This window comes from Numenius arquata, chromosome 3 (genome assembly GCF_964106895.1).
Source record: "Numenius arquata chromosome 3, bNumArq3.hap1.1, whole genome shotgun sequence".
Classification (NCBI taxonomy): Eukaryota; Metazoa; Chordata; class Aves; order Charadriiformes; family Scolopacidae; genus Numenius; species Numenius arquata.
The window spans coordinates 36,559,030-36,584,370 of record NC_133578.1 but is presented as its reverse complement, the minus strand read 5'-3'; the positions used below and the strand labels follow the sequence as shown (position 1 = coordinate 36,584,370).

General features: G+C 38.4%; 1 protein-coding gene across 1 annotated transcript; it reads left to right on the top strand.

The window, feature by feature from the left end:
• Positions 1 to 1,722: 1,722 nt before the first annotated feature.
• Positions 1,723 to 14,151, top strand: ZC3H15 (zinc finger CCCH-type containing 15). The gene is made up of 10 exons (XM_074145183.1): positions 1,723 to 1,931; positions 4,272 to 4,373; positions 6,666 to 6,777; positions 8,541 to 8,693; positions 9,821 to 9,912; positions 10,992 to 11,174; positions 11,850 to 11,996; positions 12,165 to 12,269; positions 12,506 to 12,632; positions 13,352 to 14,151. The coding sequence occupies exons 1-10, from the start codon at positions 1,854 to 1,856 to the stop codon at positions 13,543 to 13,545; spliced, it is 1,293 nt and encodes a 430-aa protein (XP_074001284.1). The 5' UTR covers positions 1,723 to 1,853; the 3' UTR covers positions 13,546 to 14,151.
• The last annotated feature ends 11,190 nt before the right edge of the window (positions 14,152 to 25,341 follow it).

Genomic DNA, 25,341 nt, shown 5'->3' with positions numbered 1-25,341 from the left:
AGTCTTTAGAGAAAGATGTATTTGTCAGGTAGAACCCAGAAGGGAAAAAAACATGACCATACAAATGGCTGACATCAGATGTATTTATTACTTGATGGCTGAAGTAGCCTGGGAGAGTCTGTTTTTCTCCCTGACATTTGATTGTCTAGCTGGTAGGTTCTCTAGGATGTGGCTGATCCTAAGGAAATCATTGCTGTTAATTAGTAGCGAAGTGTCCTGTGTCCTCATACAGTAGCTGTTTTCCCTCCTCTGGCAAAGAGATAGCAGCAAAAAGTACAACCACTTACATGCACGAATGCACTATCGCCTTACTCATCCCCACTCCCCCCATGAAACTCATACCCCGTACAGGCCAGCACTGATTCACCACTCAGGTGCTCTCCAGTGACAAACAGCACTACGGTGGGTGCTGGCTGTTGTCCTACATCCAGTTGCTGACAAGTGTGCTGGCAGGCTCTTCATCACCTGTTTAGGCAGCAATTAAACTTCTTGCTTGCTTTCTGGATTGCTTCCTTGAAGCCCTGAAGCTGGCAGAGGTAAGGGTGGGCTGCCTAGAAGGACTGCTGGTGCTTAGCTGGGTCCAGGCTCTTTGTGGCAACAACCCCATGCAGCACTACTGGCTTGGGGAAGAGTGGCTGGAAAGCTGCCTGGCAGAAAAGGACCTGGGGGTGTTGGTCGACTGTCGGCTGTATACAAGCCAGCAGTGTGCCCAGGTGGCCAAAAAGGCCAATGGCATCCTGGCCTGTATCATAAATAGTGTGGCCAGCAGGAGTAGGCAAGCGATTGTCCCCCTGTACTCAGCACTGGTGAGCCCGCACCTCGAGTACTGTGTCCAGTTTTGGGCCCCTCACTACAAAAAAAGACATTGAGGTGCTGGAGTGGGTCCAGAGAAGGGCAACAAAGCTGGTGAGGGGTCTGGAGAATAAGTCTTATGAGGAGCGGCTGAGGGAGCTGGGGTTGTTTAGGCTGGAGAGAAGGAGGCTGAGGGGAGACCTTATTGCTCTCTACAACTCCCTGAAAGGAGGTTGTAGTGAGGTGCCGGTCAGCGATTTCTCCCAAGTAACAAGCAATAGGACAAGAGGAAACAGCCTCAAGCTGCGCCAGGGGAGGTCTAGGATGGGTATTAGGAAAAATTTCTTCACCAGAAGGGTTGCCAAGCATTGGAACAGGCTGCCCCGGGAAGCAGTTGAGCCCCCACCCCTGGAGGTATTTAAGACATGTAGGCGTGGTACTGAGGGACATGGTTAGTGGTGGACTTGGCAGTGCTGAGTTAACGGTTCGACTCAGTGATCTTAAAGGTGTCTTCCAAGCAGAACGACTCTATGATCTAACACCCGGCTCGCTGGCAAGTGCCTGCCTCTGAAGGTGGCGGTGGGTGTAAGCGCAGCTCCATCCAGCCCCTGCTCGTGAAGGAAACCGACCCCGCTTCCCATTGGGGAACCCCTCCTTGGCCCCCGAAAGGCTGCTCTCCCAGTGCCGGGCGGGAATTCGGCCGGGAGGGTCTCTGGGAGTCCGCCATCTCCCCTCCGTCAGCACGTTCCCGCCCACCGGCCCACGGGAAGCTCCCCCGAACCCCCCCTGCCCCGCCCCCTCACGTGACGTCAGCCAGAGCGCCCGGCCGTCGCCCTGCCGCGCGCTGCCTGCCGGGAGATAATTGGGCCCTCGCGCGCTGCCTAGCCTCTAGCGCGCGGCGCACCCCGCGCTGCCTTCCCAGCCTGCCCCGCGGCCGCCGGCCTGTGCGAGCAGAACCCGTTGCGCCTCCCCGGCGGCGGCGGCAGCGCCGTCCCGTCCCGCCCTTCCCGCGGCCCTGAGAGCCCCCGAGGGAGAGCCGAGGCCGCTCCGCCCTCCCCGCCATGCCCCCCAAGAAGCAGCAGCAGCCGGCGGGGGGCAGCAAGAAGGCGGACCAGAAGAAGAAGGAGAAGATCATCGAGGTGAGGCGAGCAGGGCCCAGCTGGGCCCAGGGGGCCGCTCTCCCGCCGCGGCCCTCTCCCTGCCCCTGCTGGGGCCTGCCGCTTCCTGCCGTCTCCCTTCGGAGGCGGGCAGCTGTCTCCCTGCGCCCCCTCCCCTGTAGCGGCGGCACGGACGGTGGTGCCGACGGCCTCCCTGAAAGCCGGCAGCCAAGCCTGCAGGCCGCCTCTTCAGCTGAAGGGCCAAGGGAATGGTCATAAAGCCGAAAACTTTAAAAAAAAAAAAAAAGCAGAGGTATATGCGCATGCACACCTTGTCGGTGTCGTAAACCAGCCCAGAAGCATCGTTCCGGTTTCCCTTTGCGGCCCCAGCTCTGCCCAGATCTGTCAAATCACTGACTATAGCCCTTTAAGTTGTGCTGGTGGCCAGTGTGCTTTTTGGACTGGGGTTTGGGTTTTCAGCCTGGATATTTTCTGCCCAAAGCTGTCTCTGGACTGAAGGTGATTCGACAGGAGTGCTCTTCCTGTTTTTCTCTCTTTCCCTTCTCTGTGTTCTGTGTGTTCCTGTATTTTCCGAGTCTGACTCTTTAAGGTGTAGGTTTGCATTTCTCACTCAGTTTAAAACACTTGTGTAGTTTTGATACAATTTGACCTGTGTGGCCAAGGAGGCATTTTCTGGAAAAACAGTTTAGTAAATCTTTCATGGAAATTGAATGCAAAATAATTTGAAGATTAATCAGTAATATATTGTATTCTGTTTAAACTTCTGATACTCAATTACATGATAAAACTAGTTTTTTTAAAAAAACTGTTGGAGATATGTGTGTTAGTTATTGGAGTAGTCATGCAAGTCTTCCACTATATGAAAAAAAGCTATGTTGAGAGTAGGAGAGAGCAGAAAATTAAATGTTTGCCTACATGTATTGACAAGAAAGTAGCTGTTAGGCCGTTCTAAGCAGAAGATCCATGTAATGCTAGTGTTCTTTTAAATCTAGCACTGCAGAATATTGTTTCTATGTTCTTTGGAAGTGTTAGGTTAGACTGGTTGTTCTCTCTCTCTGCTGGCTTCAGAGTTTCTGATGTTCTTGGTGAATCCAGCTACATAAGAAAAATCTGCTTTTTATTACCAAAAAATGCAGTTGAGAGGGGAAAAAGTTTTATTGATTACCAACAATAATTTATTACATAGTTGAAATTTGCAGAGATTATATGTTCCCTTTGCTGCGGAAATCAAATGTGTGAATGATCTTTTTTCTTTCCCAACTAGTTATTTTGACAAATCACAGACTTTGCAGTTTCTCATAAAGTAACAGAGGACTAGCTGCTGTTGATAGGGGATACGCTGTAAATGAAAACAGGGCAACTCTGGAAATTTGTAACTGTTTATTCTGTAATTCTTTTATAATATATTTTTTAATTATTAGGGTTTCCATAAGTGTGTTTGAACTGAGGTATTATCACTGGGTGAATATCTGTTACCTGTCCCTGGAAGGAAAAAAAAATGGTATCAAATCAAAGGCATGGATGGGTTTTTAATATAGATATTTCAGTTACAAAAAAATAATTTATGCGTCAGATACTCATGTGGAAGTGAGCTATATTTTTTTTTTTTAATGAAAATTTTAATAGGCTTGGTATAGAAACCTGCCTCTAACGATAGAACTGGAGATGTAGAGGAAGAATTGGTTCAGGCCGTAAACAGAAACAACTTTCAGTGGAATTTAGGAAGTATAAACACCAGTCTGGACTTGACATGGGGAAAGACTTGAAATTAGTACAGTTAGAAAATGAGAAGCTTAAAATAATTGAAAATAAAAAATAATATGTTACATGTGGCAGTATTCGTCTGTAAAACATAAGTATATAACATTTTTATATGAATACTTGAAGAGGAAAATAGTAAGTGGTTTCAGGTAGATATGAAAAAAAAGCAGTATTTATGGCTATTCAGTCTCTTTGTTTTCCTCAGATACTACTTGAGTAGTCGCCAAAAACATCTTGTCCTTTTCTCTGAGAAGCCTGAAAACACTGTGTGTATATGCTCCCACAAATACTTGGACACAAGTAGGTCTGATGATAAAAGGAATAGCTTGCACAAAAGCAGCATTTAGTAAGTTCTTTTGAAAAGTAAATTTTAAAGGCGATAAATCTCATATCGTAAAGATGATATGAGCGGTCTAAATATTGTCCTTCATGTTTCTTGGATTGTTTATGTTGCTGGAGGAGATATTGTGTTTAACTGAAAACCAGAGGGGAATGGGAAGTCTGGGGCTTTCTGATTGTTCGGTGTTTTTTTAAATAACAAACTTAGTCCAACTCTTGGACAGTTTCAGTTAATTTGGCTGCATTTATCTCTTGATTTAGGATAAAACATTTGGCCTAAAGAATAAAAAAGGTGCAAAACAGCAAAAATTTATCAAGGCGGTGACTCACCAGGTTAAATTTGGTCAGCAAAATCCACGTCAGGTAAGCATTTATTCTGTAATGTTTTCCCACTGTATAGTGAACTCATCTTTCACTATAAATATAGCTTGTGATATAATACTGAAGTAGAAAAAGGTTGAGATGTTACTTGCCTAATGTATTGTGATTAGCACAAATTTAACTAGATAATTCTCAGCTACACAAGCTTTGCAAGAAGACTATGTACCTAAACTCAAAATCAACTAATAAGGGTGTGTGTTTCTTTACTCGGTATTCAAACAGTAACATACTAGAGTTTAAGGTATATGTAAAATAGTGAACCATTAAAAATAAGAGTAGTTGTTACTAATATTAAAATTGGAATTGTGGGAGGATTAAAAAAAAGTATAAGCCCAGATGTGCTGCTTGGTGTACTTACGGAAGTTTTTATTATAAAACATCCACATTGTATGTGTAGAAGTCAGCATCTGTTTGTTGAACTGGTCAAAGAAACTGCAATTTTGACCCACTGTCTACTACTTTGCTCTTCTTTTGTATGATGAAGTGAAATTTGATGTGACTGAGATAAAATGTTTAGATTATGCTTAGTCAGAAAGCACAGATTTTGTGAAAACACTTTTACAATGGAAGTGTGCCAGGTCTCTTTTTCCTGTGGCGCTAGGGAAGCTTGCTGCTAAGTATTTATGCAGCTTCCTGTTCTATGAATAAGCCTGTAGAATATTTGCATTTGCATCAGCTGAATTCATGATGTCATAATTTATGTTAAATTCCTTGCATAACATAAGGATGAACTAATAAATGTCAAGTACAACTTTAAAGGTAAAGTTGATATTTAGGTCATTAGACCTAACAATTTCTTGTAGTGGAAAGGACTGCTTGATGTCGCTTCAAAAACGTCGGTGTTACTCAAACTATTGCTCTGAAATGTCTGTATGAAATCCCTGAAACTGTAGCATTTAATGGAATACCAGTATGTAAATTAGACAACCAAAAATAATTTGTTTCTCAGATGCTCTTAGCTATTGACTGATGGATGTCAAAAACTAATTTTTAGACCTGATTATACCTTTCTTACCCTGTGATAATGGTTTTCAGTTAGGAAAGGAAGAGAAGACTTCTCTGAGAAAGGAAGAAAGAGAAAGGAAGAAGACTTCAAAGCAATTATTGTTGTGTTCTGAGACACAAATGGAAATGCTGTCAAGGTTTTTTGCTTAATAAGAAAATAAGGACAAGCTTCATCTTCATGTTTTTAGACATCTAGGGTGAAATGAAAGTGTTCTTGAAGTATTACTTTTTGTAGTTGATGTGTGTCTGAATGCTTTATAAAATAGGATTTATGGGCTTCCAGTATGAAAACTGAGTGTTCTGTATGTGGACTAAATTAATCAATTCCCTTTGAAGACAATTTGGAATTTTCTTGCCAGATTCATCACAAGAACAAAGTTCCTTTCTTAATATTGCACTGTATTTTGCACTCTATTTTACCAATAAAGTAACCCACATATTTGTCTAGTGGTGGGAGTCTCACTAGCTTCCCTTACGGATAAGAATCAAATCATTTAATGGTGTTTCTCCCATGTTCTCTTTTGTCTATCTTGTTCCATCTCTGCCACTCTGGTATAGATACAAGCCTTTTCTGGCTTATCCAAAAAGGGTGAGGCAGAGTCCCAGAGTTGTGTGTTTTTTGTTTTTTTTTATACACCAACTTTTCTTTTCCTAGGTGAGCTTGTTTTTCAGTCCTTGGCCCCTAGTTACCTAGAAAAGTAATGTTCTTGTCTTACAAACCACTGATTATCAATGAATTGATATAAATTCAAACACCAAAAAAAGCATTCTAAAAGCAGTTCCTAAGTTCTACAGACAGATTTCCTGGAAGTGCTATGGTATACATGAATAGAAAGAACAAAGCAGCATGTAGGGAACTAAAGATAGGTAAGCTTTTTGCACAGACCTTGAAGTAGCTGCATTGAATACTTGGACTGCTAAGGTATTACAAAAGAGCAACTAATTTTTCTTCTCCTTAGTCTCTTCACTTGATTTCCTAGCCTGTAAAGGTGGAATAGAGGTAACTGTGTTATCTAATGGTACCAGGATCGTGCATCTCTGACAAATTGCATTTGAAATCTCTTCTGTTTGAAAGGTCACTACCACTAGATGGCACTGGCCATTCATGCAAGGGCAGGAATTTTGAGAAATTAAGAAATCACAGGTTCTTTCCTTCCTTCCTTTATAAACTAATTTAAAATTATTTGCTATTTTAATGTACAGTTCCTGTGAAGTGAGTAACATTATTCTAATTATATATTAATAACTTCAATTTTGGGGTCATTACAGGCTGCTCAAACAGAAAGTGAGAAGAAATTAAAAAAAGAAGATAAGAAAAAAGAATTACAAGAATTAAATGAACTCTTCAAGCCTGTCGTTGCTGCGCAGAAAATTAGCAAAGGTATGAGTAACTGAATTTCCTTTATTTATGTTCACTTATTTTACCTGAAGTAGATACACGAATAACCCTTTAAAAATGACAGTTCATTTTTCAGCAGTGTAGATGTCTGTTTCCTTCTCTGTCTAGTGTATCAAGTAGTTTGTCAGTAACAATTTGACATTTTTTTATTTTTAATATTTTTTTAGGAAGTCATCTGGGTCAGTGAGATCATTAGAATATCAAATGCTACATTGATATTGACAGGACAGCTATAGATACTTTGCTGTGTTCAGCTTCATTAATTAGGTGCTTCTGGATGAGTGGAATGATTACTGTTTTGCATGTGTGATAGCATTTGTTTAAAGCACCTTTCTCCCCAGAGAGTTGTGAACATCCAGGTATTACAAAGAATATAGTATGATAACTATTGTCTTCACAGAAAACTTGTATTCAAATCAGAACAGTAAAAACTTTCCACTTACTTTGTTCCACCTCGCAGTTGACAGTAGGACTTGGCTTTGGAAGTGTGGTCTTATTTGAACTCGGTTATTGAACAAACTAGTTTTGTGATGAAATGTAAGTTTAAGAGTATTTGATACTTCAGGGAAACTCTACAATTGGCTGCTATGTGGGAGTTAAAAAATAATGCTTTTAGGAATGAACTAATCAACTCTTTGCTTTATTAATCTTCTTGAACTAATGAAAATATGTGCAATAATTTTTGACTAAAGTGTGATTTCCCTATATGTCTTTTAAAGCAAACCTGATATTGGTTGATTGTGGCACTTTAGCAGCAGCAAAGGCTAGTTTTCTGTTTATGATCTGCAAGGGTGAGCTTTCTCCAAATAAAGTAGCTCTTAAAGTTATTTCAGAAGACTAATATTGTCCTGATTAAAGCTTTGACTTTCTACTGAGATTGCCCACAAGGAGAGCGATGCACTTTGTGTTTCAATTGCACTTTAGGGATGTACTTGGTGTTTAAAAACTAGATTTTTAGTTAAGATTTTAAATGAGTGTGTTGCTGTACATACTGTAGCCACTGGTGACTTGCACCAAGCTTAAAATGATCAAGTGAAAAAATTGAGCACTTAAAAATCCTTTACTTGTAATATTCATTGATTTAGTTGTGTCTCATAAATACGTTTCTACCTCTTTTCTCACCTCCTAATGGTGTAATAATTCCTTTAGTAGGATAATATTTACTTAAACTGTAGTTAGGTTGATTGAGTAGTTGATACTATAACAGCAGTTGCTTGTTTTGGAGACTCTGAGCAGCCATCTTATTCAGACTGCTTTCTTTAATAATAGAAATGAGTGCAGGTTTGATAATTAAAACTTACTCTAGTGTGTTGTTGATCTGTTAAGGAAAGGCTGATGTCCGGAAGATGCTTTACTGTGTATGAGAGGCAAATATAGCTTATTGTATAGGGAGTAAGTTCCACAGAGTGATATCTTGTATGTATTCTATGAATGGATAATTTGCTTGGGCACACTGCTGTATGTATTTCTTCAAATAGTCAATTGCCGGCTTTGATACTTAATGCAAATATCATGCTATACAAAGTAAATATGGTGTGTTCAGGAAACAAGAGTATTTACTTGTGATGCACACACAGGCATTAAATAACTTTTTCATTTTTAAAACCATGTTTTCGTTCTCTACAGATCCTAAAGATTGTATGACCCTAGACATTGTTCTCAGAGCTTTCAATATACAGCTTTTGCTTAAAAATACTATTAAAATTTTTATGTAAAATAATTATGTAAAAACTTTCTTTGCTCAGGTGCTGACCCCAAATCTGTAGTTTGTGCTTTCTTCAAGCAAGGACAGTGCACTAAAGGAGACAAGTGCAAGTTTTCTCATGATTTGTCTTTGGAAAGGAAGTGTGAAAAGCGGAGTGTCTACATTGATGCAAGAGATGAAGACCTTGAAAAAGGTGCAATAGTACTAGAAAATGACTGCTAAACTATTCTGATTCTGAAGCTGAATTTTTTTTAAATTAAGAGTCTTCTTGTGTTGTGGTTATGATCCTGAAGAGCTGGGTTTGTCCATTACCAATGTGAGGCAACCCATACTGCTCTGTTCAAAATTATGAACAACAGTGAAACTTGCTTTAAAAAGTGTGCTCATAGATATTCTTTAGACCTTGTTTAGAAAAAGAAGTGTGTCCTAGTGATACTGGATGGTGGCTTTCTAATTCTGCTGTGTAACGTATTATGTCATACAAGTAGCATGCTATACAGTATTTGATCTTTCTCATAGTTGCTAGTTTCTTCTCAGTTCTGTAAAACTGAAGTGGAAAAGGAGGAACTGTAATGGGCAACCATAGCTGTCTTCCAGAACCATTACTAGCGTTTGCCCGAATGTGCACAGTTCAAGAATTCAGGATACTTTGGAATTTTTTCTGTGACTTTATTTCCTTTCCCTGGATCATTTATTGGCAAAGTGCTCTGGACTTTACTTTTACTTAGCAGGAGTTAGAGTTTTCGTAGTCAAAATAACTTCTTTTGTTTTTCCACAATTCATCATGCCTAGGTCCTTATCTGAATTTTAGCCTGTGTTGTCCTACATGAATATGATAGGATCCCAGAGATTCACTACTGCTGTTAGCATTGGTGATCTTGCTTCTTTTGATGGCACCTTCTTGTGACTTAAACACAAAAAACTTGGGATTACCTGTTTTGATCCTCAAATTATATTATGTGTATTTCTGGACGTCCAACTGCATTTCCAGCCTCCAACCTTCTGTTCAGTCATCTTCCTTCTTTTACCTTGTCCGTGCTGAGTAGTGTACAGATGGATGATGCATTTCTTTAGTCTTTAACTGAAGTATACTTCATGCATGTCGAAATACAGATTTCTGAGGCTTTTAGGAAATCGTCTTGTGAGCGGCATAGAAGTGTCTGAAAACTTTATAATAAAAGCCTGAATTCATTTTCCATTCTGTAACCTAACTAAAGTGTAAGAATTGCATGTTAAAACTGTTACTATGGGGAAAAGCAATGTGACAGCATTGTTCAGTATTTGAAATTTTTTGTGAAACCATCTGTTGTCTTTTTGTAGATACGATGGATAACTGGGATGAGAAGAAGCTGGAAGAAGTAGTGAACAAGAAGCATGGTGAGGCCGAAAAGAAAAAACCCAAAACTCAAATAGTATGTCCTGTTTGTTTGTTTGTTTTTTTATTGAGCTGTAGTAGAGAGAATTAACTGCAGACTTGTTAGATATGTTTATCGATATCTAAAGATTTTGAATGGAATATTGTAACAATATTCTGAGTATATGGTTGGGCTGATAGTATTTCTAGTAATGTATTAAAAAAAATACAAACCACCCCAAAGCTCTTTCAGTCATTGTAAGTTATGTTCTTATGTAAAATACAAATAGATAGTAGTCAAAGTGCTTTCAAAGTAGATATGCTAAAGGAATCAGTAATATATCTAATGCATCCTATTTGCTTAGAAGTTTCAAGTACTGTGATGAGTTAGTTCTGTCCCCTTATTCCAGCGACTGCCATATTTATTGGCTTATCTATGTACTGGGTGACACATAAGCATGAGAGTTTTAAATTTTGTCTTGTAAGCTGAAATTCACTAATTGAGTCATTTGTAGTTCCTGACCTCTAACTTTAACAATATTCTGTAGTTTGTGCACTAAATGGTATAATATCTTAATCCCTTTTTCATTTTTCAGAACTATTTCACCTTGTTTTCAATACCAGATAATTAAATATTCGGTTGATACTTAGTAAATTTGCAAAAGTTAAACTTCGCTATGGCTAAGAGTGAACTGTGATTGGCTTGTTAAAAGTTCCAGAATGGCATCTCTACCTCTAGATCATGAGCTGGAAGGGTTAACATCTGAGGCAGATTCTACTTATTTTGATTAGAACTATACTGATGTTGGTGAGCAGGAGGAGGAGGAGGACTGTTGGCATGCTTTTACCTCTGCACCAGGTTTATGGTAGTACACAGTCGCCAGTCTTCTGAGTAATGCTGTCTTTTTAAGTAGGGATTATATTAAGGGGAATAAAGCTTTTGACTGCATGAATTTTAGCTAATTAGTTGCGCTTCTTTTGTCCACTTTTTTAGTAGCAATGCATTTCATGTTTCTTTAGTTTTGAGCACAACTGGCTTTGAATTACTGTACTTCCAACATGTAGCAGCTATACATGTAGTGTAAATTACTGGGGATGAAAAGAGAATGCACTGCTAACAACTTTTGTTTTATACAGGTCTGCAAGTATTTCCTTGATGCTATTGAAAACAACAAATATGGATGGTTTTGGGTCTGTCCAGGTGGAGGAGACAACTGTATGTATCGTCATGCTCTCCCTCCAGGTTTTGTATTAAAAAAAGACAAAAAGAAGGAGGAAAAGCAAGATGAAATTTCTTTAGAAGATCTAATAGAAAAAGAGGTAAAGTTGTCAGACGGGTACCCTTTGGTGGTATTTGGTTTTGTTACCCTGAAGAGACACTTGTAAATATCTTCCTAATTAATAATTTAAAAATATAAAATGTCTTTATAGCTGTATGAACTAGGGTGTAGTATTTGATCCGTGTTTTGGTTTTGAAAGTATTACCTAGACTAAGCTATAGCTGTGTACTTCCTGCAGGTGTTGCTAATCCTTTTGTAGGAGGCTTCTATTTCTTACTGCTATTTTTCCTTTATTTACTACAACTGCTTCTATGGGCCTTTCTTATCCCCCAGCTCACTGCCTTCTTAGTTCTTGCATAACTGTAATGAGGAAGTAACACCAGGAGAACAGGGCCTTCTGAAGGTGTTATGTTGCTGCTCTGCTTATTTCTGTCACCATTGCCTGGCATTGTCAATTTGAGGAGAACCTGAGCTATCGTCATAGATTTCTTTCCTCCTCCACTTCTCATATTAACTTCATGTTGGCTCATCTTACTAACTGGAAAATTCTGGTTTGAGTCAAACTTTAACTTGATGGTGCGTGTTTAATAGTGGTAAGAGTGAAGAAGGAAATAGAAATGTTTTCAATTAGTTCCTGAAAAAGAGTATTTAAATCTTTAATTGTTGTAGCCTTTGGAAACAATTTCTAGCATTAATCAGTCTCTTTACTTGACAGCGTGCTGCCTTAGGACCAAATGTTACCAAAATTACTCTAGAGTGTTTTATTGCATGGAAGAGAAGAAAAAGACAAGAAAAAATTGATAAGGCTGAGCAAGATATGGAGAGGAGGAAAGCAGATTTTAAAGCTGGCAAAGCACTGGTGGTATGTTCTACACTCAATTCTTAATGTAAGAAGAGAGAGTAAATAAGTTTTTGTAATAAGGTAGCTGTCCCAGAATTGCTTTGCTTTTTCCTCTTTGTTTTATTTTTCTTTTTACAGCAGTAAAAATTCTATCAAGTGATAAACTAAGATTTCTTTTTCTGTGAATAGATTAGTGGACGTGAAGTATTTGAGTTTCGACCAGAGTTGGTTGACGCAGATGACGAAGAAGCAGATGACACCCGTTATATTCAAGGAACAGGAGAAGATGATGAGGTAAAGAATAATACTAACTCAAATAGTGTTTCAAGTTACATTCAAGTTTGAAAACTTCTAACTGGAGAGCTCTTATAGTGCAATTAATAAGCTTAGTTCTTAATTTAACACTGCTACAGAGTATATCTTGTCAAAATTTTGGTGTCAAAAGGAAGATTAAAAAAATTTTGTAGGAGTCCTGCAGAAACGAGAATTTCTGTAAGAAGTCATACAGAGCATCTTGGTTTATTTTTCAGACTGAAGACCCTGTGTGCATAAATGATGTGGATCTGAACCTGTATGTCCCAAAGGCTGTAGATGAGACTGGTATTACTGTGGCTAGTCCTGAGCGATTCAGCACTTACAGTTCAATAGAAAAAGATGGTAAGTTCATTATTTAGGCATCGTTAATACATGACTCAGCATTGAATTGTTAAGAGCTTTCCAAAAGGTAGATAGAGATACTAATCTGTTGCAAAGAACTATTTAAAAAGGGCGGGGGAGTGAAATTGTTATCAATGATACATACAGTTACGAACGAAAAAGTTTCTAGTAAATGCTATGCCATTCTTAACTTTTTAGATTCAACGTTAATTTAAAGGTAGTGTTTATGCCCACTTCAAGTAAATCCTTAAGATATTTTTTTTGTAGCAGTTCCCCTTCTTCAGATTTAGCAAATGACTGAATGAAAAATACCAACAAAAATCCAAGCTTTTCTTCGTATTTTCTAGCTACCTTAAGTTAGCTCATAGTTGCTTAGAGCAAAGTCTTGATCTTCGTGCATGTGTGAAATGCATGAAATGCTACTGAGTCTCTTAAGTGCAGACATTGAGTAGGAGTAGCTAATCAAGTTTGACTGAGTTAAGAAAATAGGAGATTGAGGATTTGGGAGTTCGGGGTTGGTTTTTTTTTGAATCTGTTTTAATAATTGATGATCTAAACCTGCATGTAAATCAGGTACGTGCAATTTAACCAATATAAGTCTACATAAATTTTGAATACAGTAACTTCTTTATAGTTTCATAACTTTAAAGCCTGTTTAGTAGGATTGTGAATTAGTTACTTCTGACACTGAAATGAGTAAGAATTACTTTTATTTTCAGATAATAAATTAAGTGAAGCTTCTGGAGGTGATATAAACAGCAGTGAGCAAAACAATTTAGAGGAAGATAATGATGGAGATGGGGAGTTGGAAAATGGAGTAATTGATGCAGTTCCGGTTGATGAAAATCTTTTTACTGGAGAGGACTTGGATGAACTAGAAGAAGAACTAAACACTCTTGATTTAGAAGAATGAATTTAAACGCTCAAGTGAGGAATTAAATCTATGTGACAAAGTGAAAACTGACTACACTTTTTTTCTCCTTTTTGAATCGAATTCTTAAACAGGATGTTTATGGTTACCCAGCTGATTCTGATGGGTGCATCATAGGAATATTTTCCTTCAATCTCATCTACTCCAGTGTCGACTATGCTCACAGTAAAATATTCAGAGTAGTTCAGAATTACCTGACAGATCAGCCTGCAGAGAAAGAGATTGTAACTTTCAACTAAAAGTAGGAAGTGTAACTGCTTTGCCAGTATGCAAGAAAAGTGGGCAATTTGGTACCAGGTACAGTATAAAAATCAAAGTCCACGTTCTTCACCAGAACTGCGTTTTTGTTAGTGATTGTGTTGATTTAGAAACTGCCTGAAGTGGTTTTAGGCAGTATATTCTAATGGAGCTGATGCAGATTATGCTTCTTCGAGTGGTGATTAGCTTTATTTGATCAGCTGGATACTGAAGATACAGATTGTGAACTGATAACGTCATATAATACAATACGGTGCCCTCTGTTTAAAATGTTTTAAACTTTCCCACCTCCTTTTGCCAACAAAACTGTAAATAAAAACTGTCAACTTTAAAATACCTGTGTTGATTTTTCTCTGTTAACAGTTTGTTATGATATCCTAACTTAATAACTTCATCTTCTAGTATAGTGATAAACATTTTTCTCTCCAGTCCTCATATAGAAGTGATGATGATGGCTTCGGTTAAATTAGGGCTGACTGCAGTTACAGGTTTTTTTTCTATACTTCATCCAATGTAAAATCCAGCAGCTGACTTTTTTCCCTGCTGTTCTTATCTCCTACCCATCCATTAACTGCTTTAATACATTCTATACATCACTTATTGCTATTTGAGTCTCATTCTTTCCCCACTGTCTTCTGTGTATTACTGATGACTTCAAGCTCTGCAGAGCGGGGATGTTATGGTCTAAAAAAATGCCTGTCATATCTTTGGTGTTCTATAAATAACAAAGTTATGCAGTAGTAAGGTGCCTCAAAGCGGAGCAGTGCTGTACCCTGCAGGGGGCACTTACTGTCAGGCTTAAAGTCAGTCAATGTGTCCTTTTAAAATTCATTGAACCCTGCCATAGAGATTTCTCAGTAGCGGTGCTTTTGCAAGGGGGCTGTAGGTTGTGCTGCCTTGCCATACTTCTAATAGCATCTGCAACAGTATTGCTGTACTAATGATACTGTTTGTATTGATTTTTCTAAAGCTTTTAAATTCCTACTTAAAGGCGGTTAAGGTTCATAGCATTGTTAGTGAGCTTTCTTGAACTGCTTTTAGGTGGTATTATTAGCTTTAATAGTTCTGACACTGCTAAATTGACTCTTGAGTGCTATTTCTGAAATAGCTGACTTAGACATTTCTTGCCCTTTTGGGGATCTTTGGAATTTGTTTTCTTCTATAGGAACAAGAAGCAGTGTTTGGGAGAAAGAGGCCTACTGAAATTGACTTCTAAATGTAAGTGTTTAAGGAAAAGCTGCAATATGAGAGTAAATATTTATTTATGGAGATTTTTCTCCTATGGCCATAAATAAACAGTGTTGACAGATTATTGTATTATACTGGTCAGCAATAGGATACGTGGGTATCAGGACACTTAAGAATGCAATTCATATTTGAATGTATGATGCATAATTTTTCAAAGTTGTATATTTTAAATTGGAATAAAAGTTACTTAATCATTATCAAGGATGAAAATGGCTTTCTATATTTTGTGGTTTAGAGGCTGGTATATATAATACTGATTTCTGTAATGCTGATCTGATTCACTGATCTAAATAGGTTAAATCTTTGCCACAATTGTTGTTAATTATTTGCATTTTACAGTGAAGGATTGATAGGGTAATGCATAATAATCGCAGGTAATAAAACACTGAGATGGTCAGAGAGAGTGCCTGCGCGCTCTTTGGCGTCTAAAGGGCTCAGTTGAGTGTAACTCCCTTGTGCGTGCACCATTTAAACATCAGGACAGTCGCCTTGCATAGTATTTAAATACATTCAATACCTGTAAGTTGAAGAAATATTTATTTTCATTGGCAGTAGTGACTTAACACGTTACTTCACGTGGTCAGGAAGCAATAGTTTGCTGTCCCTTTTTGGTTTTCACTCTTTAACTTAGTCTGGCACTTCTGTCTGAACTTGTTCTAGCCTCTTGTCTTGGTTGGTCTGTCTAGATTTCTAACCATGAAAGCAGGGTGACTGCTTTTAAGGCAGTCTTTGTTAGTGTAGCGTTTAGGCATGCTTTTAAGGATTAGTAGTAATATGCTACTTTCTCTTCTTTCTGCTTGAATGTAACCTGTTAAAAGTTCTCAGTCCTGTGTGTTAAAGAAGCCTAAATTTGCAGCTGACAGGGCGTTTCAGTCAATAAATGCTCAATTAAAAATGAATGCAAAGGCCTCACTTAAGGTAGATTAGTAATTAGTATTTTGGAAATGAGCACTGTGATAGAATGGAGCCCACCTGAATGGGACTTGCCACCGAGTTGTACGTATTGATGTAAGTTTCCAGAAATTAATCTGATGTAAAGTGAATGTGTCACTTCTGGAAAAATGAGATATTATCCGAATCCTAAAATATTGGTATCTTCACTTCAGTGACTGTCCAGTTTGTATGGGTCAAAAATACAGTATTGCATTATTACAGGAGTAGGAAGGGTCAGTCGGAGACACACGGTCACGCCATATAGGATCGTAACCCAGGGAAGAATCACCTCTGCAATAAACCTTATTCCTATCCCTTGCAGCCTGCACTATAACCTGTTCTCATAACTCAAATGAGTACTATGAGAGAAGTGTAGGGTAGCCATGGCTTTAACATTTCTTGAGATAAGCTCATGTAGCGCTCTGCCTTCATGGCACCTTTATTACTGGACATCTGTGTAGACAAAAACAATTTAAGAAATGCCGCAGAAAACACATGGCTTTCCTTCCTGGTGTTTGCTATTGTGGAAGTACAGTATTTGTTGGCTTTAAATTTTGATGTACATTAAAATCCCACTTGTCACACAGAAAAACTGCTTGAACTGCTTAAACTGGCTAGCTTTAAATTCTAGGATATTTTTTTGGGGACCTGTGTGATTGAATTTTATGCTCGCCATGACTTTGTTACTCAGAGCTCCCTGCTTGTTTTATAATAAACACTGTTGATAAAGGCCTGGAAAAAATTAGGAGGAAAAGTCAATGTGAAGACTGACTTTAAATACTACACTATCTATTAATTGTTTGTAACTGAAATGTTATCAGTTGCTCCCCAACTGCTTTTTTTTATCAAGGGGAGATTTTGTTATTGATAAACTTTGGATGAAGCAGTGGTACTTCTCTTAGAAATTCAGTATTGTCATAATAGATAGTGTTTGTTTAGCAAGTAGATTGTATAGAAAGAACCTACATGTACAAATTAGTGTATCTTTTTATTAATATTTTCTTTCACAGTTCTTTAGTCAGCTGTGTGAAATAACAAGTGTCCAAACAGTATCTCAGACATTCTGAATGCTGATTTCTACTTATTTTGCAATGTTTATGCCCCTTTTTAAAAACTACCCAAATATAAAAAAGCAATGCAGACTTAAATATTTTGTAAGCCTGTATATCTTGCAAATAATGTACTTGGAAGTTTCATAAACAGTGTTTGTTATTCTTGTTCCATGTGTTGCTTTCGAATAACTTACTGAATCTGTAATTAAGTGACTAAACTGAAAATCTTATGAAGTTAGATCTTTGTTTCCCCCGGAGTGAAATTATTACAGCCCTAAATTGAGAGAATGGCATTGCTCTCATATGCAAATATCTCTCATATATTTATCCATGTGACACATCTCAGGAGAAATACCCCCTGAATAACATCAATAAAAATAGGAAGAGCGTTGGAAAAATTGGAGGTCTGAGAAGGCCAGAGGAATGGCAAAAAACCCCACGCTGCATCAGACCAAGAAACCATTTACCACACTCTGAAAACCAGACACACAGGGAGGAAAGAGGTAAGAAAAGAACAAGCACGTGTACTTCTCAGGAGTGCTTGACATACGTAGCTTCCAATGATCTTTAATCTAGAGGATTTCCTCTACTAGATGTAGCCAGTGATGACTTTCTCCTCCAAGTACATTCCCTGTTTCTCCCATGAATCCCTATAGGTTTCTAGCATTTTTTGTAAACCCAGCAGTTCCACAGCTCTGCTACATCTTGTTGTGAACATGACTCCTACTAGCTAGTGTTTTTTGATCTCTAGGGAAAAATACTTAGAGGAAGTGCTATCCTATGCCTTCCTTTGTTTTGACTTGATGCCAAGTAGAGAAAGTGGATATAAAAAGAGGAATTGATATATTTCAGTTGTGAAGAACACAATTTCTTGATGTATTTCTGTGCTAGAAACAGGTTTTTTACAAAATTAGAAACTTTCAAGGTGCTTGATTTTTTTTTTTTTTTTTTTTCTGTGAATGGGCCTTAATCAGCAAAATCTTTAATGGAGCAAATAGTCTTTTTTTCCCGGTTATGTACCAGATGTATTTTATATAGCTATGATCACATTAAGCGCTTTTACAGTGATAAGGGCAAATCGCCCTTCTTTTTTTTCCCCTCACGCTAGTATTAGAGGCTTAGAAGTGACATTGGCTTAGTCTGTCACTTTTAGTTGTCTCGTTTCAATAGATGCTCTGTCTTTTCACAGAGAGTGGCTGTTGCTGATGTTAGCAATAAGGCCAAGATGTTTTATTCATTTGTGATGTTATAGCCCTAATATGTGACCACACTAGGCTCCTTCACAGCACGTTATTGAAATGAATGGCAAAAATAATAGGTTCTTTTGATTATAAAATAGCAGCATTTCATTTGTGTTTAGTGAAAGAGACCTCAGAGGTAATCTCTTTATTTTACATTTGTGATTGAAAATCGTTAGAGTGTAATACATTTGGACATGAATTTGAGCAAGGCTGGCTTAAAACTAGAGATGTTCCCAAAGCACACCCAATCAGAATTTAAAATGAGACGGACTCCTAAATTTAAGCAAGATACAATGGAAAAGAAAGCATCACAGTTATCCTTTAAAAAAACCAAACAAACAAAAACCAAAAAAACCCAAACAACAACAACAACAAAAAACCACCAAACAAAAACAACACAACACCCCACCCAAGTTGCTATATAAAATGCATGGTAAGAGGTAGAAGCATTCCTGAAGGGAAGAGAGGAGCAAATTATTACAGAAAGTTCACAAAGCTAAAAGATATTTTCTGTACAGTCAGCCGTTAGGGAAATGTGTTCTATGGATGCTGCATCCTTGGACTTGGGCTGGAATGAAACTGTCTTGTCAGCATATAATATGGGTGTAGTAAATCTTCTGGAGTTGCAGAAATTCAGCTAAAACCTTACATTTTTTCAGACCTCTAATAAATTTTAACAGGCTTGCTATTCTAGGAGACCTTTTGTCCTGTTCACGTTTCATGTCTTTTCCTGTTTTACTCCTTGGTTTATCTTCTTACACTGAGGGCACCAGTCATGTTCTCTGAATGCTGCCTGTAAAGACTGAAGACGTTATGGTAGTTTGGTCTCTATGCAATGATAATACAAATCCGTTGCAAACTCTAAGTCAATGTTTTGTATCAATCTTAGTAATGCCTGACATGTCAAGTAGTTTAGTTGTCATGGTTTGGGAACAGTAGACTACTTAAGAAAAAGATGAATAGACCTCCACTTCAAAAATTCTATAGCTGCAACATAATGCCTCCTTGAAATCAGATAACAGCTAAGTTCCTAGTCAAGGAACTTTTAATCTTCACTCTTCATCACTTTTTTTTGTTGTCTTCTGTCTCTTCCAAGTATAAACACTACATAACAGAGGCTTTTCCAACTGTCCTCTCCGATCCCTATCAACTGGTGCAGTAATTGGTGGTGAAGCCGGTTCCTTTGCCAGACGCAGAGCTAAGCACAGTATTGCCCGGGAGCGTGCTCTCCTAAGGTGGCTCCAAACACTCTAGGGTTTTGTTTATAAAACGGAGAGAAGGATTAGGAAAGTTGCCCAGAAAAGACATGGCAAAGATCTTATCTATTCCATGTCTGTCAGACTAGAGTAAAAAATGATAAGAGGGAATAAACTAAAATGCACCCAATGGAGTTTAACTGCCTTTCTCTCACCTTGTGAACTTTTTCCTTGAGTAAGAAGCTGGTAGGTGTCAGAACTAGACTTTAGGTCAGTACTATTAGCCTTATACCCCAGGCATTTCAGTCTCTTGTCAATACAAAAGGTCTGTAAATAGCGATTTTAGATTTTGTCCCACGCAGCATCTTCCATGCAGAAATATAAAGTTACAGTCCTATGGAGTACTTGCTATACATAAATAATTGCCCATTCTTTGTACCTATGGGGAGGCAGGAAGAAGTGGAATGAGGACTCTTCCCCCAAGACAGCAAAAAGGGAAAAAAAAGCTTTTAAATGTGCTCTTTATTCCAAGCACAGAAACGTCTGCAGTTTCTGCTCTTTGAGACTGAGCTCTATTAGATTACTTTGAAAATGCATGATGAAAAAATCATAGGAAAAAAAAATTGACAAATTCTTAAAAGCCAGGGAATAAAGTTGTACATAAATTGCACACTTTTACTAAATGGATTTTTTGCACTAATGACAGGAATGGCAATATCTCTAACAGGAAGCAGCCATCTCCGGTATTTCTGTATAACCAGGCGCAGGCAAGAATGTAAGAAAAATAGAAAATGCCTCTTGTCTTTTAGAAATTCTCCATAAATGGAAATCTACTAGAAAGTGACCCTTGTCTTCTGTGCCTATAGATCCTGGCTACAGAGAAGTGTTCTGTTTCTCTTGGCTCCTAGTAGGATACTGTTTCACAAGTATCTCTGCCAGGTGTAGTCACTTCCACTTTGGAGATAAAAACGGTGTCTGTGTTGTAGTAATGTGCTCTGTGTGCATTTGCTATGGCTGATGGGCTCATCAGCAAGGACGGCACTTAAAATTCTGTAAAAACAACTACAGGCAAAAGAAGGGAAAGGTGGTTAGGAAAGAAATTCAGATACAACTAAGAATACGGCAATGGATGAGTAATGACTTCTTCCTCAGCTTTGGGGAACTGTACAAAAGCAGCGTGCTCTAGAGGATCTTTTTGTGAGTGTAAAAAGGTAGAGTTAAAATCCGCGGCATACAGTGAGCAATTTACATTCTCTGAAAAGGAGGAAAAAGGTAGAGGAGAACATGAAGAAGAGATAGTAGGGATGATTATTTATTCAAGTGTAATATTAGTACTCTTGTATTAATTGTGCCTGCTGTGTATTTACTAGCTCTGCAGGATAAAACCAGAAGGGTGGATTAGGAAGAAGCGCACATCTAATCTGAAGACAGAACCAGCCCATAAAGGAGGTGCCACTGCATTAGTAAAGGGAGCTGGAGCTTTCTCATCCAGTGGGCTGACGCCGCATAGCATCTATGTAGCTGTTCAGTGGGCAGGAGAAGCAGAAATACAGAAACACCTTCTGGACACTACACACATCCCTAGGTGAGATGAAACAGCAAATAAAGCTTGTGATTTCAATGTTTCCTCTCATCTGATTTCTTTTCCTACTCTAGAAGCATAAAGCCAACTCCATTACACTCTCTAGATTAGCAAATTCTCCCCATCCCCTTCTAGAAAGCTCTGCAGAGACCTTTCCCACCAGAGGACACGAGAACCCCGTCTCTCCCTGCCTGTCACCTGAAAGCTCCTTCACCATGGTTAGCTGAGGGTGCCCTGCTGGTTCTGGAGGTAGGTGTGGCGACTTCCCAGGCTTTCCCCTCTGGGCTGGTGTGTTCCCAAACCCTACCCCTTAACGGAACAGGGCGGTATTTTAACTTTTTGTCTCTCCATTACATCTCATATATGCATAAATAATATGAAAGCACTTTTTATTGAGATTGCGTAGGGAATATTACAGAGGTTGGGTTTTTTCCTGATCCATTTCTCCTTTGTTACATTATTTCCTGTTGATCCTTTTCTCTATAGTAAAAATACTGTTTAAAAATATCTTTTTAAAACATTTACGTCTTTGGGGGCGTTACTGAACAATGTGAGGATACACACATTGTGTGATTTGTTAAATCTGCAGAAGTGCTCTCTGAAGCAAAAATTGAGACACAAACATGATTTATAATGAATAATTTTGTTAGACTGAAGAAATACGAATCCTTTTGTAAATCAAGCAAAGCTATCCCTGAATTTAATGGTATGAAATCATATACCAAGGCCTGGTGAGTAACAAGCATTCTGTAAAACACAAAGAGGGGATGGCGGAAAGACCTTGACTAATACTGAAGTAATACTCAGTATAATCAGTACTGAACAAATGAGAAAAAATAATCTTGGTATGACTCACTTCATTTTGAAATGGAAGATTTCGAACTCTACGCTGAGAGTTGCTCACCAGCTAGAAGCTGATTTTAAAAACATAGTCATACCTTTGTTGTCCTAAAGAAAATATTGCCCTGTGGCCTTTGGCTGAGGACAGCTTTTTTTTTTTTTTTTAACAACTGAATGAGATTTTGGTGATGTGATGAATCGCTTGTAGGAGCAATGCGGCCAGTCAAGCTTACGACATCGCTGTAGTGGTTTCCTTGTGTTTCTCACCCAGTAATGCTTCCATAGTTTTCAGATTTAATGTGGGGTGTTTTGTTTTGTTTTCCAAGAAAATGAACATTAAACAAAACAGAAACAAAAGGCATCAATTGACTAAAACAGAATAATATGTGAAGTCCATCTTTTTGGTCAAGTTAGGCTTGCTTTCTACTGCCTTGGTGGGAATGGAGTTATTTCGTAGAAGATCTGTCCCAGGCAGGTAATCCGCCTCACAGGTCCAGGTGTCTGGTTGTCACAAGAGCAAAACGTGTAATAAAACTCTTGTGTAGATAAAAGCTTTTCTGGGAGACTAATAGTAGTATCGATGAACAAATCAGCGGTAATCCTTTCTTTGCTCCAGATATTAATACTACTGATACTGTAAAGCACTGGATCTGCTAAGAGGCTGCAGCTTATCGCTTATATACAGGACATCTTGCTGAGCCTTTTAAGTAGGACCATGGTGGCTTGCACATTTACAATTATACCGAATTATAGGACTCTGTCCATTTCTTGCTGATGAGTGTCATGTCGTGAGGAGGAAACATAATTGCGAAGGAAAAATATTCTGAAGTATTCTGTCAACGTTACAGGCTGGCGATTCAGGAATAGCAAAAAAATTAATATCTGTCCGCCGAAAGTGCTTTCCATCTTGCGAAGTTTTATTCAGCTGTGTTAATAACTAGTTGTATGGGTAAAAACTAACAAGACTAACAACTTGTAACAGGAAACTAGTTTTATCTACTGCGTAATGGAAAAGAGTTATTTAGACTCCAAAGAATTACAAAAGAATTTCATGCAATTATACGTAAAGGTTTAAAATTTCAGTATCTTGTTAAAAAGCAATTCCAGTTCTTCTGCCCACTTTCTTAGTGAGTAATTTTCACCACTGAATAGCTTACTGGCCTGTAAATCGAAATCTAGAGATAACAGGAGAGTGAATATAAAAACATACAATTCATTTGTTTACATTCTGTAATATGATCTCAGTGGCTGTTCTTTATCTGCTTGTTAGTCATGCTGAGAACTAACCAAGCAGTAAAGAAGAATCACTGAAAGGGTGTTTCCTGCTTTACATGAACAGCAAAGCCTGGATTAGGCTTTCATTCCTCTGCCTGGGATTGTGTCGGACGCAGTAGCTCAATGGAATCAATCACTCGGTCTCTTCTGCAACAGAAAATACTTTCCTTCATTTACAGTAAGCTTGGCTTTGATTAGAAGTATAATTCCAAGCCTGTACACTTCAGTCTGTTTCCCATGTTGAGGCGGGGAGGGTATAACACCATATAGGGGTATGTGGCTACGCTCTCAGGCTGTCTAGACTGATTGACTCTGATTGTGTTCTGAATTAAGGCCAGACAGCGGTGACGCCACCGCTTCCGTTTGCCACCGGTGACTAAACGCGGTGGGAGCGGAGCAGGGTGCTCGGTGCTGAGTCAGGAAAACAACAGGCTGCTTCACCTTTCTTGGCCCCGATGATGGGAGAAAGCAGATATGCACGGAACAGCTGTTGAAAAAGCGATTATCTTCTTGAAGGCAGGAAATGGCTTCAAAAAAGACTTCCCTAGGGATGAGTAACCCCTGACTCCATGTAATAAAGTCTGAGTTATGCCTGTCTTTTAGCAATTTGCTGACGACAAGCAGTAGTGCTGTACGGCCAATCCTTAGGAAGCCAAAATTTATCATTTGGTAAAACAATTCTAATATCTCAAAAATAACTTCTCCTTCACTGTTGGTATAATGTTGTAAAACTATACAATCTAGTAGAGAAGATAAATGCTCCTTTTCCCTAAGCTACTGACTTAATGATCAAAGTACACACAACGCACTTTTTTTCTTTTAGTTTATTGCCCTGTCTAGCTGCTAGAATTTGGGAACTTATTAACCCATCTGCAGTTTTGCTTTGACCAGGTCTGTAGTACAACAGCTGTGCAAGAGTAGTCAGTAAATAATAATAAATTTAATCTTATTAATTATACGTCTTTAATCTGTGAAAAGACAGCAAAGTTACGAAAATTAGCAACGATTATCGAGTCTAGGTATAGGAACTCTCCTCCTATTCTTGATAGAACAGGAATTTTTGAGTTGGCTTCCTTAAGGAATTATTATTATCACTTGGTAGCAAGAACAAGTGACTGGAACACAGGGTTACCTGGTTCTTCTTTCTGGCTCCGCCGTGGGTTTACTTGAACAAAGCAATTATCCTCTGTGTACTGCTGTTTGTCAAGCTGTGATATACTTCACTGCAGGTGGGGAAGTTGTGAGAATGAATAAATGGAAATGTTTGGGGGTTTCTTCCTTGTAGACCATGAGGCTGCTGAAAAACCTACATTAAAACAAATATATTTTTTTGGATCTAAAATATGCATTAGTTACAGCTTACAGTGAAGTAACAGTGCTGCAGGGTTGCGCAAGAATTGAGCTGACGCGTGTATTTCTAGATGGGAGGAAACAGTTCAGATGTAAAGCATTTTTAAAACGGAAAGCTAACTCACAACCCCTTTTCACTGGAAACAATTTATTGTGAAATCCTGTCTCGCTTTTTATGCTTGTTTTCTTTTTCGTCCTGTATTGATAACTTTTCCAAATTTTTTTTTTTTTTTTTTAATTTTAAGAGCAAGTAAGTAGCTGTAGGCTTGTCAAGAATCCATGGTGTACAATATTGCTCATGTATTTTACATCCACCTTCTAAAAGGCTGCCGTTACTCAGCCTCTTTCTCTTGCTCTATTGTATTTTCTGTTGGCTTCAAGACTAATTTCGCTTGCGTGTTAATATAAAATCTGACTGTATTAAGATACAACAGCATTGACGTTCTTAATTGAAAGCAACTTTCTCTATTGAGTAAGAAGTAAGAAACTGAAATTACCACACAGTACCCATGTTCAGTTCTTCCCCTTGGCATCCTTTATATGTTACGCATCTTCTTTTCTTGAAAGCCTAAATACCGTGGTATCAGTAAACGTAAGCTGAGAGGACATTATTAAAAAAAAAAAAAAAAAAAAACCAACAAAACAACCAAGCCATTGGTGACTGTAAATTTGCACTCTGACGGAAAACAGGAAACTGGTAGTGATTCTGAGATGTGATTCATTAGTGGGTGATGAAGAAAGCACTTTTTTTTTTTTTTGTGAAAGGTCCTTGAGTTCTTTGAAGAATAATTCATTAAATGGAA